The sequence below is a fragment of the Petaurus breviceps genome, unplaced genomic scaffold (assembly GCF_028583685.1).
Source record: "Petaurus breviceps papuanus isolate PSGF00001 unplaced genomic scaffold, PetGlider_PUasm1.0 90416, whole genome shotgun sequence".
Lineage (NCBI taxonomy): Eukaryota > Metazoa > Chordata > Mammalia > Diprotodontia > Petauridae > Petaurus > Petaurus breviceps.
In genome coordinates, this window is record NW_027187244.1 from 47,908 (window position 1) to 61,303 (window position 13,396).

General features: G+C 44.2%; 1 protein-coding gene and 1 pseudogene across 1 annotated transcript; one reads left to right on the plus strand and one right to left on the minus strand.

The window, feature by feature from the left end:
• Positions 1-6,982: 6,982 nt before the first annotated feature.
• LOC138177449 (uncharacterized) lies at positions 6,983-12,422 on the plus strand. Its single transcript, XM_069108638.1, has 2 exons — positions 6,983-7,258; positions 11,198-12,422. The coding sequence occupies exons 1-2, from the start codon at positions 7,255-7,257 to the stop codon at positions 11,821-11,823; spliced, it is 630 nt and encodes a 209-aa protein (XP_068964739.1). The 5' UTR covers positions 6,983-7,254; the 3' UTR covers positions 11,824-12,422.
• Positions 10,194-11,025, minus strand: LOC138177448 (phosphatidylinositol 3,4,5-trisphosphate 3-phosphatase and dual-specificity protein phosphatase PTEN pseudogene; annotated as a pseudogene).
• Positions 12,423-13,396: the final 974 nt, after the last annotated feature.

A 13,396-nucleotide genomic window follows, 5' to 3' on the forward strand; every position in this document is an offset into this window, starting at 1 on the left:
ACATTTTTCTTTGTATCTTTAGCACGTAGCACAATTCTTGATAGTAATAGGGAAGTTTGAAAGAGGGGAGGGTTTGGAGACAAAAGGTAAGTTTTGTTCTACAAATGTTGAATTCAAGATGCTAATGGAACATCTGATGCGAGAGCCTAAAAGACTGTTTGTGATGGGGGGCTGGAGCTCAGGAGAAAGATTGGGGCAGGATATCCTATATCTGGGAATTTTCAGCATAGAGATGATAACTGAATCCATGGGAACTGATGAATTCATCATGTAAGATAGTACATGAAGAAAAGAGGGTCCATGACATAGTTTTAGAGGATACACGTGGTTAGTGGGTATGTTCTCTTGTCATTCAGCCTTCTGGAAATGTAGAAGATTTTATGATGAAGATGGCATTCGAGATAGGTCTTGAATATGAGTAATAATAATTACGATGTTGCATTTTAAAGTACTCTAAGCTTTAATAAAATTCTTTACCTTGACTATATCATTTGATCCTTGCAACAACCTTATTAAATAGGTGCTAATTATACCCTCATTTTGTAGATGAAGAAATTGAGTCTTAGAGAGGTTTAGTGACTTGCCCAGGTAATACAGCTAGTATGTACCTGAGGTGATATTTTGAACCAGATCTTTACGATTCCAAGTCTAGAACTCTGACTGCACTATACTACCTCTCTAATATGGTGGGAGAGTTATAATAATGAGTGATATTCAGATGGTATTTTAAGATTTGCAAAGTACTTTATATGCATTATTGCTCTTCATTCTTACAGTAGCCCTGTGCCATAGGTACTATATGGTATTATTATCCTCAGGTTAAGATGAGGAAACTGAGGCTGCAAAAGGTTAAGTGGTTTACTCAGGGTCACACATTTTATAAGTGCCAGAGGCTGAATTCAAACCCAGGTCTCTCCTGACTTTAAATATGACACAACAGACAGAAGCAGGGGAAAGAAAGAAAATTATCTTTCATATAGGTGATACAATGGATAGAATAATGGATTTGGAGTCAGAAAGATGTGAGTTTGAATCCTGCCTCAGGCTTTGTGACCCTGGACTTTGGACCCTGGACAAGTCACTTAACCTCTGTTAGTCCCAGTTTCTTCATATCTTAAAAATGGGTAAAAATACCAACTACTTCCAAGGGTGTAATGGCAAACAAAGAAGTAGTTAATACCTTGTTTTAGCTATTGATTATTTAGCACCTTGTTTCAGTTCAAGTTTCTTTTAAGCCTTGCCCATGATTATATCAAGTCTTTTGTTAAGAAACAGAACTTGTGAAGCCCAGTTATTGATGCAACAGGAAGGGGTGGAATAGGGAGGAGCTTAATGACCATATATAAGGAGAAGCCCAGTATGGGAGAGAGCAGAACTGAAAGAGCACTTGTGGTGGCGGATTTTGAGAAGGGGTGGTGCCACTCTGTCTTTTCTGTCTGTGTTGATTTTTGTTTGTGATGTGTGTTGAGTTCTCAGACCTTGTTGGTGGGTCTGTGTTGATTTCACAGGCAGATAGTGAATTGAAGATGGTGTTGGCAATGTGCATGAATGTTGTTGTGGCTCTTTTATGCTTTATCTTCCCAGAAACAGAAATTGTAAAGGACTTGAGGTGGACAGGACACTGTGAGCTTCAATATTGAATGGGAACTGGACAAGGAACTGGATGAAGAACTGGGCAAGGAGCTGAGAGCTGCCTGCCCTTGAATCCTGGTGATAGTTGGGTAGATTTGGGCAGGAGCTGGGACCATTGAAGAGGAACCATGGAATCTGAGAGCCAGCCTCAAGTCAAGATGAAAAGATCTCTCCTAGGTTATTTAATACAAACTGAGAAGATCATGATTTACTGTGGCCTAGGGGTGGGAGAACTTTGTACTCTGTACCTTGTACCTCTTAAGGATGATTGAATTAAGGATGATTGAAAACTCATTTCCAATTAATAAGAAAGAAGACTTTTTGACTGAGAGATTAAGACAATGTGACCTAGGGGTGGAGAACTTTGACCTTTGTCCTTTTTGTCCCTTAAGGAGGCTTGCTTCCTAAGGACGATTGAGTTACGGACTTACTGAATAGAGAGTTCACTATATTATGCAATCAGAATCTTGAAGCTATTCACAGCAGTAGTCCTCTTGAAAGCTACTCATGCTTGGCTTTATATATACACACATATATGAATTATAGATTGCTAATCTATATCAGTGAAAGAAATTTATTCAAAGGGATTTCTCACACTAGTTCTCCTTTCCTACTCCTTCTGAAATCAACTAGCAGAAGAAAATAAAATAGAGCTCTATACAAAAACTGTTATACCAATGGGGTCCCAGAAATGGATATGGGGCACATGTTAATTTGTATAAATAAGTAATGGTGAATAACTAGTTAGGGGAGGAGGTTCTAGCAGTGACCTAAAAGTTTCCAAGTCAAGAAAAGTGCTTTGGAGGCTGGTATCTACTCTGCAACTTATTGTCTTAGAGAACTGAATAAAGCATTTAGAGGTTAAATTATATGACCGATGTTGCATAGCCAATAGATTGCAGAAGTGGTACTGGAACCCATATCTTCCTGCTTTCTCCCACCTATATCATGCTGCCTCTCATAGCTATAGCCAAAGCTAAACAAACATCTAGATACAAGATAGGATCTAGACCTCTGATTTCACTGGTATAGGAAACTTCCAGGTAAGGAAACTCCATTTACTAATGCAGATCTATATTTTCTCCAAAATTTATAGTGTCAGAGTATTGAGAAGGTAAACAACTTGCCTAGGATCACTAAGGTAGTATATGTCTTGAGCCTAGATGCCCCTGGCCTTTAGTTCAGCTCCCAGTTCACTACTCCAAGCTGCTCCTATCTCTCTCTCTAGCTAGAGCTAGTCATTAGAGACACAGATAAGACATCCCTTCTTTCCCAGAGATCCTGAGATGTGGACTCCACTGTTACTAATTTACCAATGGCCATTTAAACTCAATTTTGTTGCTATTGGCACTCATTTAGAAGTCTCATTTTTTAAGAAAAAGAATGAATTTTAGTAAACATGTTAAGAGTCATCCCAAGAAATAATTTTGTAGTTGGGTTGAAGTAAACTGATTGCTTTGGTTGTTGTCCTTCGTTCTTGAAGAGGACCAAAATGACATCACTGTATTGGAGTCAGGGTACCGTGTATCCAACTGTGGCTGATCAGACCAATATGAGTTTGGAAGGCTCTGCCACAGTCCAGTCACAAATAGTCCACATGAACATTTGGAACGGAGATGTCTCTACATTTGCACATCTCATGTTTCTTTTGAACTGTTGCAATTTTGCTTCTCTCATAAAACATAGTGCCTTCTCTGATGCCAGCACATCATGCTGGGCAATCCTTTGCCATTGTCTCTGAGGTCACACAATTGATTCCGGATTTCTTTTAGAGAGACCTTGAGAGTGCCCTTGTATTGCTTATTCTGACCTCCATGTGGATACTTGACTTGTGTGAATTCTCGATAAAATAGTCTTTTAGGCAACAGCACATTTGGCATTCAAACAATGTTGGAATTGTGCTCTCTGTAGTAGAGTTTGAATGCTTGACAGTTTAGCTCCAGAAAGGACCTCAGTGTCTGGTGCCTTATCTTGCCAGGTGATCTTCAGAATATTCCTAAGACAATCCAAATGGAAATGACATAATTTCATAGGCTTACAACAACGAGGTCAGCACAATGGTTTTTCAGTGTGGTAAGCAGCCTAATACCGCTTCTCTCCTACACTTTCTTTCAGTCTCCCAAACACTGAGCTAGCTCTGGCAAGTACATGCATCAACCTCATCATCTGTGTGCACATCCTGGAAAGTATACTGTCAAAATAAGTGAACTTATCCACAGTATTAAAAATTTCTCCATTTGCTATCATTGATTGTTCCACACATGGGATGGTGTGGTGCTGGCTGGTAGAGAACTGCTATTTTCCTGGTGCTAATTGTTAGGCTAAAATAAGCACAAGCAGCAGAGAATCGATCTATACTTTGTTGCATCTCAGCTTCAGAGGCTGCATTGAGTGCACAGTCACCTGCAAACAAACAACAACAAAACATGCACCAAGTTTCCCTCCACTTTAGTCTTGGCTTGCAGTCTTTTCAAGTTAAATAATTTATTCATCAGTGTGGTACCTGACCTTGATGCCTTGTTTGTCCTCATTGAAGGTGTCTGACAACATTGCTGAAAACATCACACTAAAAAGCATGGGAGTAAGGTCACACCTGGGCAAGCATGCTGTCATGAAATTAAGTAAAATGATAATAGTAATAGATCTACCGTTCACAAAGCTTGTGTCACATAATTGTGCTATACTTTGACTTTCTTATTTGTAAAATGAGTGTGCAGTGGATAGAGTACTAGGTTTGTAATCAGGAAGACCTGAGTTCAAATCTAGTCTCAGACATTTACTAGCTGTGTGACCTAGGCAAGTCACTTAACTATGTTTGCCAGAGTTTCCTCATTTGTAAATTGAACTGGAGAAGGAAATGGCAAACCACTCCAGTATCTTTGACAAGAAAACTCCCAAAAGGGGTCTCGAATGGTCGGACATGACTGCAAATAACTAAACAACCTCATTGGAGGAAAGAACACTCAATTTGACATCTGAAGACTTAGGATTGAGTCCTACTTCTTCCACTTCTCGTGTGACCTTGCTCAAGGTTTCAATCAAACAATTAGTCAATAAATAAACATTTATTTAGCACCTACTATGTGCTTGGCACAGTGTTAATTAAGCATTAGAAGTTTTCTCATCTTTTTGAACAGAGATTGGACTGAATTAATCTGAAAATCCCTTCCAATTGTAACCTCTAGATCTCACTGATCCTGTGAGTATGAGGTGAGAATGAAAGATTAATGTAAGAAGCACACAACACTAACTAAAGCTCTAAAATTCTGTGGTAGGTAAGAGGACCTTCAAAGGGAGCCAAAGAAGGAACTCATAATAATTTTGCATTTCATTGAAAAAGCATGAAAATAAGTCATTCTAATTAGAAGCAAACAAACAAATAAAAAAGGGAATGTCAAATGAAATACAAGATACAGTATATACAGCTAATTAGGTTTTTTTTTCCATCAGTACCAGAAGATTATGATTCCTAACTCTCTAATCTCTGGATGTAATTAGAATGTTTTTTTTTCCTTAGCAAGACTTGGAGAAGCAATTTGCAGAGACAAAAGACAAATCAAATAATTGAATCTTGTATCTTTCTCTTTGCAAATTCTGGCCTTTGGTTAGATCTGAACAATAGGGAGCTGTAAATTTTACAAGGCACTTTACATACAGGATCTTATTCTATCCTCAACACAGCTCAATTTGGTTGGTTTTATTATCTCCATTTTATAGAAGGGGAAACTAATGATCAGAAGGTTAAATTAATTGCCATGGCCATATAGCTAACAAGTGCTGAGGTGATGCTTGAACACACATCTTCCTAACTTCAGGTCAAGCACCCTTTCTCCTATTTCCAATAGTCAAGTAGAAGGTGAATGATTTGGTTAGCCTGTTAGTTTGTTTTTTTAATTTTTCATATTTTTTCTGGTTGCTTTCTAGTATGAGAAACTGAGCGTTGTTCCAATGACTGAACTCTGTGATGGAAAGACATCAGCTATCCAGACTGATGACTTATCATTAGGTTATCTTGGAATTTTAAATCAGAGAGTCTTAGAAATTTGAAGTGGAAAAGCCTTAATATAAAATGCAAACTAAAACCAAGTGTATAGAAAACTGAAAGAGAAAAAAAACCAATTCATTTCTACCTCCACAATATCTTTTCCATTCATCCTCTTCTCTCTACTCACATGGAAACTTCCCTACTTTAGGACTCATCTGTTCTATTTCAATAGGCCATTGCTATCCTTGAATTGCTATCCTTGCTATCTCTGTGCCCCTTTTCCAACCCATTTTTCATATAGCTGTGTCACTCTCTGGCTCAAAAATCTTTACTTGTTCTCTATTATTTCTAGGATAAAATACCAACTCCTCAGCTTGGCATTTAAAGCCTTCCACTCTCCAGTAGCTTTACCTTTATACACTTACTTCACATTAAGTCCCTCTGGACAAACTGGTCTACTTGCTGCTCTTAAAGTTGGTAATTCATTTCTCATCTCCCTGTCTTTGTACAGGCTTGCACAGGCCTAGACTGCACTCTTTCCTTACTTAAAACTCTTAGGATCCTCAAGGCTCAGTCCAGTTATCACCTCAAAAAAAAAGCCATCTAGGGCACTGTAATGGAAATGGGAATTTGAAGAGCTTCTTTGCTCCTCACCGGGCCTTACTTGGAGCCCAACAAGAGAAGCCTGTTTAGGGGAGGCTTGTTTTTTAAGACACTTTTTGTTACTTTGTAATTAGGTAGTGGGTCATGAAGGTTGTGATGTCTTCTGACCATGGACAAGACTATATATAACTCTGAGGTGAGATTTTGCTTTGGGGTTCACTTGTGGGGGGAGTTGTGTGATTTGACCAGATAAAACTCTGGGCAGCTATTGAGCCAATTTTCATAATGAATATTGATGCAAAAATTTTAAATAAAATATTATCAAAGAGATTATATCAAGTTACTGTGAGGATAATCCACTATGACCAGGTGGGATTTATACTAGGAATGCAAGGCTGGTTCAATATTAGGAAAAGTATTAGCATAATTGACCACATCAATAACAAAACTAACAGAAATCATATGATTATAGCACCCATTCTTATTAAAAAACACTGGACAGCATAGGAATAGAGTTTTCCTTAAAATTGTAAGTAGTATCTATCTAAAATCATTAGCAAGCATTTTATGTAATAGAGATAAGCTAGGAGTTTCCCCAGTAAGATCAGCGGTAAAGCAAGGATGCCCATCATCACCACTATTATTCAATACAGTACTAGAAATGTTAGCTATAGTGATGAGAAGAAAAAGAAATTGAAGGAGTTAGAATAGGCAAAAAGGAAACACAACTATCACTATTTGATAGGATACATGTGATGGGGGAGGGGGAGGGGTTTTGGGTGGTGCCATGGTTGCTTTGAATGAATATGGGGTGATCTCCATATAAGGCCATGGGGGTGATCACCATATAAGGCCATAAATGTAAAACTGCGATGTGATTGGCTCGGATTCGCTATATATTTTCTTGTGTGAGAGGGCGCTCTCTCTCTCTCTCCGCCATGTAACTGTTGAAGAATAAACCACCCCGCTTCACTCCTCCGCCTTCTGTCTGGTGTTTTTCCCCGTGAGGGGCCGGTGACGACCGAAGACCCGGGATGGGTAAGTAAGAGGGCCGTAGGGCTAGTCGTCTAGATCTGTTGCAAGGGTAAACGCCCACAACAGATTTTGGCGCCCAACGTGGGGCTGACCCTTCGGGACGACTAGCTGGCGGACGGTCTGCTGGACGCAGCTGGTCTGCTCCAGTCGCCAGACAGCCTCGAGGCCACGGTAGCCTCGGGAAGAGGATAGGATGGGAACAGGGCATAGTATCCCTGTATTTAGGCCGGAGGAGGAGGAGAAGGGGGTGATAGCGGCGCAACTTTATAAGCTCTGCGCCAAAAGGGGGGCAAAAACTCCCCATTAAGACCTGTAGGGAGTTTATAGATAAGATATGGGACATATGCCCTTGGGTCAGGCATGTCGGCATACAGGCCAATAGATGGAGAGTTGTGGGACAGCAGATGGCAGCTTTTGAGAATGGCTGCCCTGGTTCGCTAACGCCCACTGATTTTTCGGTCTTTAAGATAGTGGACGCGGCATTGAATCCTTCCCCGATTGCCGCTTCCCGGTCCTTGGCCACACAGGTGGGCTCCTCATTAGCCGGGTCAGATTCAGAGTCAGAAAAAGGAAAGAATAAGGAATTGAAGGACCCAGGGGGCTTCGGTCAATATCCGTGGGAGGACTTAAGAGCTGTGGTAATGAATCAGGCGGCGGATAGTTCCGCTAGCAGTTCAGAAGGGGAAGATGAAGGTAAAAGGAGTGGGCGCCAAGAGGGCGCCCAGGGATCGAGGGAGAGAGGAGGGACCCGGAAGGGCACTCCCTCACGTAGGGAGAGGAGGGAGAGACGGGAGAACAAAGGGGAAACGGATGCAGGGGGCGTGCTCCCCGCTTCCGCGCCCTTTACCTCCGCCTTGCCACCAAGCACCTCCTGTTTGCCAGGCAATTACTGTCCTGCCCGGTCTTTCGCTGCTAGTTCCGCATATGTCGCCCCTCCCTGCCCTCCGCCCCCGCCTCCTCATTATGAGAAAGGGCGAGAGGCGAATATTTGGGAGGGAGAGGGGTTAATAAGGCGGAGCCTCCGTGTGGCGGCGGAGGCGGGCGCGGAGGTGGACTTCGCCTCTTGGGATGTCTATCCCATTTTCACTGATCCCCTTACGGGTCAGCGTACTCATTCTCCCATCCCATATAAGACACTGAAAGAGTTCAAAGAGGCGGTGACTAAGTATGGCCCTTCTTCACCCTATGTTAGGAGGCTACTTATGAACCTAGTGACCGCTCACCCCTGGACCCCGGGGGATTTTGACGAGCTAGCTATGTCCTGTCTAGACCCTGCTATGCATCTTGCCTTCCAGGCACAAGTGAAGAGGGAGGCCAGGCATTTGGCCCGACTTAGACCCGGCAGGGCCCCTCAAGACACTGAGCACTTAATTTGTGGCACTGGCCATTTTTCCAACCCGGCTGTGCAGGCAGCCTATGGGCAGTTAGAATTAGATGATGTCAAGGCCGCACACATAGCGGCCTGGGAGAAGGTTTCTGCCAAGGGTATGACAGGGGGCCCTAAATTAGTTGGCCTGAAACAAAGACCTGATCAGACCCCCCTTTCTTTTGTTAACCAAGTTCAGGAGACGGTCCATAGGACCCTAGGCAGCGGCCCTGGAATGGACATACTCATTAAGCAGTTGGTTAAGGAAGGCTTGCGCTCCAGGGAGGCAGCTGCGGTGGCATCCCTGCCATCGGAGGCCCCCTTGGAGGACGTCATAGATAAGTTAATGGACCTGCCCCCGGAAAATCCTATTGCACAGTTGGTTTGCACTGCCCAGGATAGGGACCGCCAGCTTGTACAGGCGCTGGAAAAATTGACAGTCTCGAATACAGAGAGGGAACAGAGCCTCTTGGCGGCTATACAACAACTCAGCTCGGCAGCCCAGAAAGGTCCCGGCAGGCAGGCTTGTTTTCAATGTGGTCAATACGGCCATTATAAGGCCCAGTGCAAAGCCACCTCCAGGGGAACACCTCCTAAGTGTTTTAACTGTGGACGCCTTGGCCACATAGCGCGGTTTTGTCGCGCCAAGAATAAACAGGGCAGCGAACAAGCCCCTTTGGAGACCGGGGTCTCCCCCGGATCTCAACCGCAGGGAAACGGCGGGTGGAGGGGCCCAGCCGCAGGGCCCCTCCCCCATCCTCGTTAAGCGGCAATTATCCTCAGTTTGTAAGAGTCAGGGCCTCTCCTGGAAAACAACCCTCCATCTTTACACTTCCCCCTGGAGAGGCGATAACAGTCCCTGCCCAGTTGCCTTTCCACCCAGCTGTAGTGACCGGCCTAGAAGGCTCTCCTGACTTTGAGGTCCCCACCCAAGTAGCAGAGGATATGGAGGCAATGTTGACCCTGTTTAATCCACACTGCACCCCCGTCTCCATACGGGCTGATCAGATCATTGCTAAGGCGTTTCCCTTCAGCCCCTCATCCCAGCATCCTTGCCAATTGAATTGGGCTCGTTCCATCACTTTGAACCGTCCCACTTTGATTATTCATGTTGAGACTTATCCGATCTTAGGGATCATTGATACGGGGGCTGATTGTTCAGTCATTAATTTGGATCAGTGGAGGAAAGAATGGCCCTTGATGGTTGCATCCACGCCGGTCCAGGGAGTGGGGGGGAACAAGAAAGCTCAGAGATCGGCTCGTGCCCTCTCGTGGTCGGTGGATGATAATGCAGGCAGGTTCACTCCTTTGTGTCTCCCCGAGCTGCCTTATGCTCTGTGGGGGCGGGATGTCCTTGCGCAAATGCAACTCTCCTTAGTAACCCCGGACTGCTTACCGGGAAATGGATAGGGACCACTCTCGATTTGAGCTTCGCCCCGAAACTGACCTGGACGAATAGCCGCCCGGTCTGGGTTGAGCAGTGGCCCCTTAAAGCCGAGAAGCTCACTGCTTTACAAAAAATTGTTGGCTCCCTTTTGCGGAATGATAGGATTGAACCCTCCTTTAGCCCATTTATTCCCTCTTGATAAAAAGGAATGTTCAGACTTTTGTGATCTGTGTGTGTTGATCCTCATCGAAGGGCTCGTTCTCTGGGTCGGAGTCGGTGGTGTCCGAGTGTCTGTGGTGATCGGGCTCGTTGTCGCTGGCGTCCGGCGTGGCCGAGGTGGAGCTGCTGGCCTCTGGGTTTGGTGGCTCTTCTGCAGTTTTTGTGGGGAGGGGCTTCGCCTTGAAGTTTGGAGGGAGGTGTCTGTTGGCCTTGTCTTTGTTCGCTTTGTCCAGATCGTTTTTGGACGGTGTGAGTGTGGGATGTTCCTTGTCATTGTCTGGCCGCTCGGCACTGCAGGTGCTGTCGGTCTCTTGGTCTCCACAGAGACTTCCGTTTTCTGCCCTGCAGCCTCGTGAGTCAACCAGAGCTGTTATTGCCCATCTCTATGAAATGATTTCTATCCTAGGAGTGCCATTAGCCTTAAAGACTGATAATGGCCCGGCATATACTTCCAAGGCCTTTGCCTTGTTCTGTACTGAATTTTCTATTCAACATGCTACAGGCCTCCCCTACAACCCTACCGGGCAAGCCCTTGTTGAACGGGCAAACCGTACACTTAAGACCGTCCTGTTTAAACAGAAAGGGGGAATATGCAGGTCGGTCACTCGTCAAGAGTTGGCCCAGGTTGTCTTTACCTTAAATTTCCTGCAAGTTAGAGATGACGGCACCACTGCCGCCATGAGGTTCTGGAGCACCTCCGGTGAGAACACCACCTCTTCTCCATTGACCCTCCCCGCACCTAACCGGGCACTGCCCGGTTCCAGGGTAATGTGGCAGGATAAGGAGGGCCAATGGCATGGCCCTGTAAAAGTGGTTGGAAGAAGGCCCGGCCACCTTTCCTTTTTTCCAAATAATGACCCAACAGCGGTACAGCAATGGGTGCCCCTTCACAAAGTTAGGGATCTTGACTAAGGCACCACCCCCGACAGGTTGGGGGGTGAGGAGAATTCTTGTTCTTCTTATCTTTCAGATTGTCGACTCACCCTCCTCATCTTGGGTCTCCTTGCTGAGAATGCCGTGATGGAATTACGCTGGGGACTGCTTTCCACCTTCCCGAGACCCATGCCTGTGACTTCTTCGGCACAAGTTTTTCCTCGTTTATTTACAGTTAACAACACCCTTAAGCTCCCTGTTCTGCACCTCAACAACGACACTAGGCCGGTGGAAAGTAACAGGACAATATCACTTAATGGGACGTTATGTTTTCAAATCACACCCACAGTTGATCCGGAACTGTCACCATGTGTCGGGCTGTTTCCTCAAGAGGCTGTGTGGTCTGACCGCCTCAACTTTACAAGCAAGAAGATAAGACAATTAAGACTGGCTATTGCATCGGTGAATTCCACCTCTGTCGATCCTGCCGTTCTTTCCGGACTGTCTAAGTGGCTGCATGATGTTACAACCTGGTTTTCACAGTGGGGAGGCTTAACCTCCTCCACCGTGGTGTTTGTTCTTGTAATTATTTTGCTTTTGTATTGTGTTTGCAAGCTACGGCACCATCAGGATGGCTACATGCTTCTGACCCAACAGGCCCTTTTTACCCTCCAAGAGGGGGGAAATCCTCAGGTATGGTTCCAGGCCATGGAGGACGTGTGACACCTGGGGTAAGACGGGGGTGACTCCATGACGGGCAACTCCTCCCTCCTCGGCCGCCTAAGACAGGACCCAGGGTGTCGGTGTCCTAGGACGGGTAAGGTTCGAGTGAATCGGAGGTGACCTAAGCCAGAGGCCCCCGCACCACACGTCAGAGTCCTTGGGACAGGACCCCTGAGTGGTAATGGGATTTTTCTGTGGTCTTTCGGGCAAGAAGCGTGGTCACCTGTGTCGCCTGTAGCGGGAAGCTTAGCAGCCTGCACTGCCAATTCTTTTGACATATAGGATTATTGTTTGCTTTAAAGAAAAAGGGGGAGTTGATGGGGGAGGGGGAGGGGTTTTGGGTGGTGCCATGGTTGCTTTGAATGAATATGGGGTGATCTCCATATAAGGCCATGGGGGTGATCACCATATAAGGCCATAAATGTAAAACTGCGATGTGATTGGCTCGGATTCGCTATATATTTTCTTGTGTGAGAGGGCGCTCTCTCTCTCTCTCCGCCATGTAACTGTTGAAGAATAAACCACCCCGCTTCACTCCTCCGCCTTCTGTCTGGTGTTTTTCCCCGTGAGGGGCCGGTGACGACCGAAGACCCGGGATGGGTAAGTAAGAGGGCCGTAGGGCTAGTCGTCTAGATCTGTTGCAAGGGTAAACGCCCACAACATACATGGTCTTTGAAGATTATATAATCTTAGAGAATCAACTTAAAAACTATTTCAAATAAATAACAGCTTTAGCAAAGTTGCAGGGTATGAGATAAACGCACGCAAACCATAAGCATTTCTTTATATGAACAACAAAGTCCAATAGCAAGAGATAGAAGAGAAATTCCTTTAAAATTAATTGTAGATGATATAAAATATTTGGGAGTCTATCTTCCAAAACAAACTCAGGAACTATGTAAACACAATTTTAAAGCTTTTCATAGGAAGTCAGATCTAAACACCTGGAAAATCATCAATTGAACATGGGTAGGTTGAGCTAATATAATAAAAACAGCAATTCTACTTAAATTAATTTACTTATTCATTGCCATACCAATAAACCTACCAAAAATTATTTGATATGGTTAGAAAAAAATAACAAAATTCATCCAGAAGAGCAAAAAGTCAAGAATAGGAAGGGAATTAATGAAATAAATGCAAAGGAAGGTGACCTAGTCGTTCCAGATCTCAAACTATATTATGAAGCAGCAATCATCCAAAACTAGTTGGTGCTGGCTTAGAAAGAGAGTGGTGGATCAGTGGAATAGATTAGATACAAACACAGTAGTCAATGACTATAGTAATCTATAGTTTTATAAACCCAAAGACTTCAGCGTCTGGGATAAGAACTTACTATTTGACAAAAACTGCTGGGGAAAACTAGAAAATAGTATGACAGAAACTAGGCATAGACCAACGTCTCACACTGTACACCAAGATAAGGTCAAAGTGAGTACATGATTTAGACCTAAAGGGTGATATCATAAGGAAGTTAGAAGAGCAAAACATAGTCTTCCTGTTAGATCTGTGGAAAGGGGAAGAATTCATGACCAAGAGATAGAGAACATTATGAAATGCTAAATGGATAATT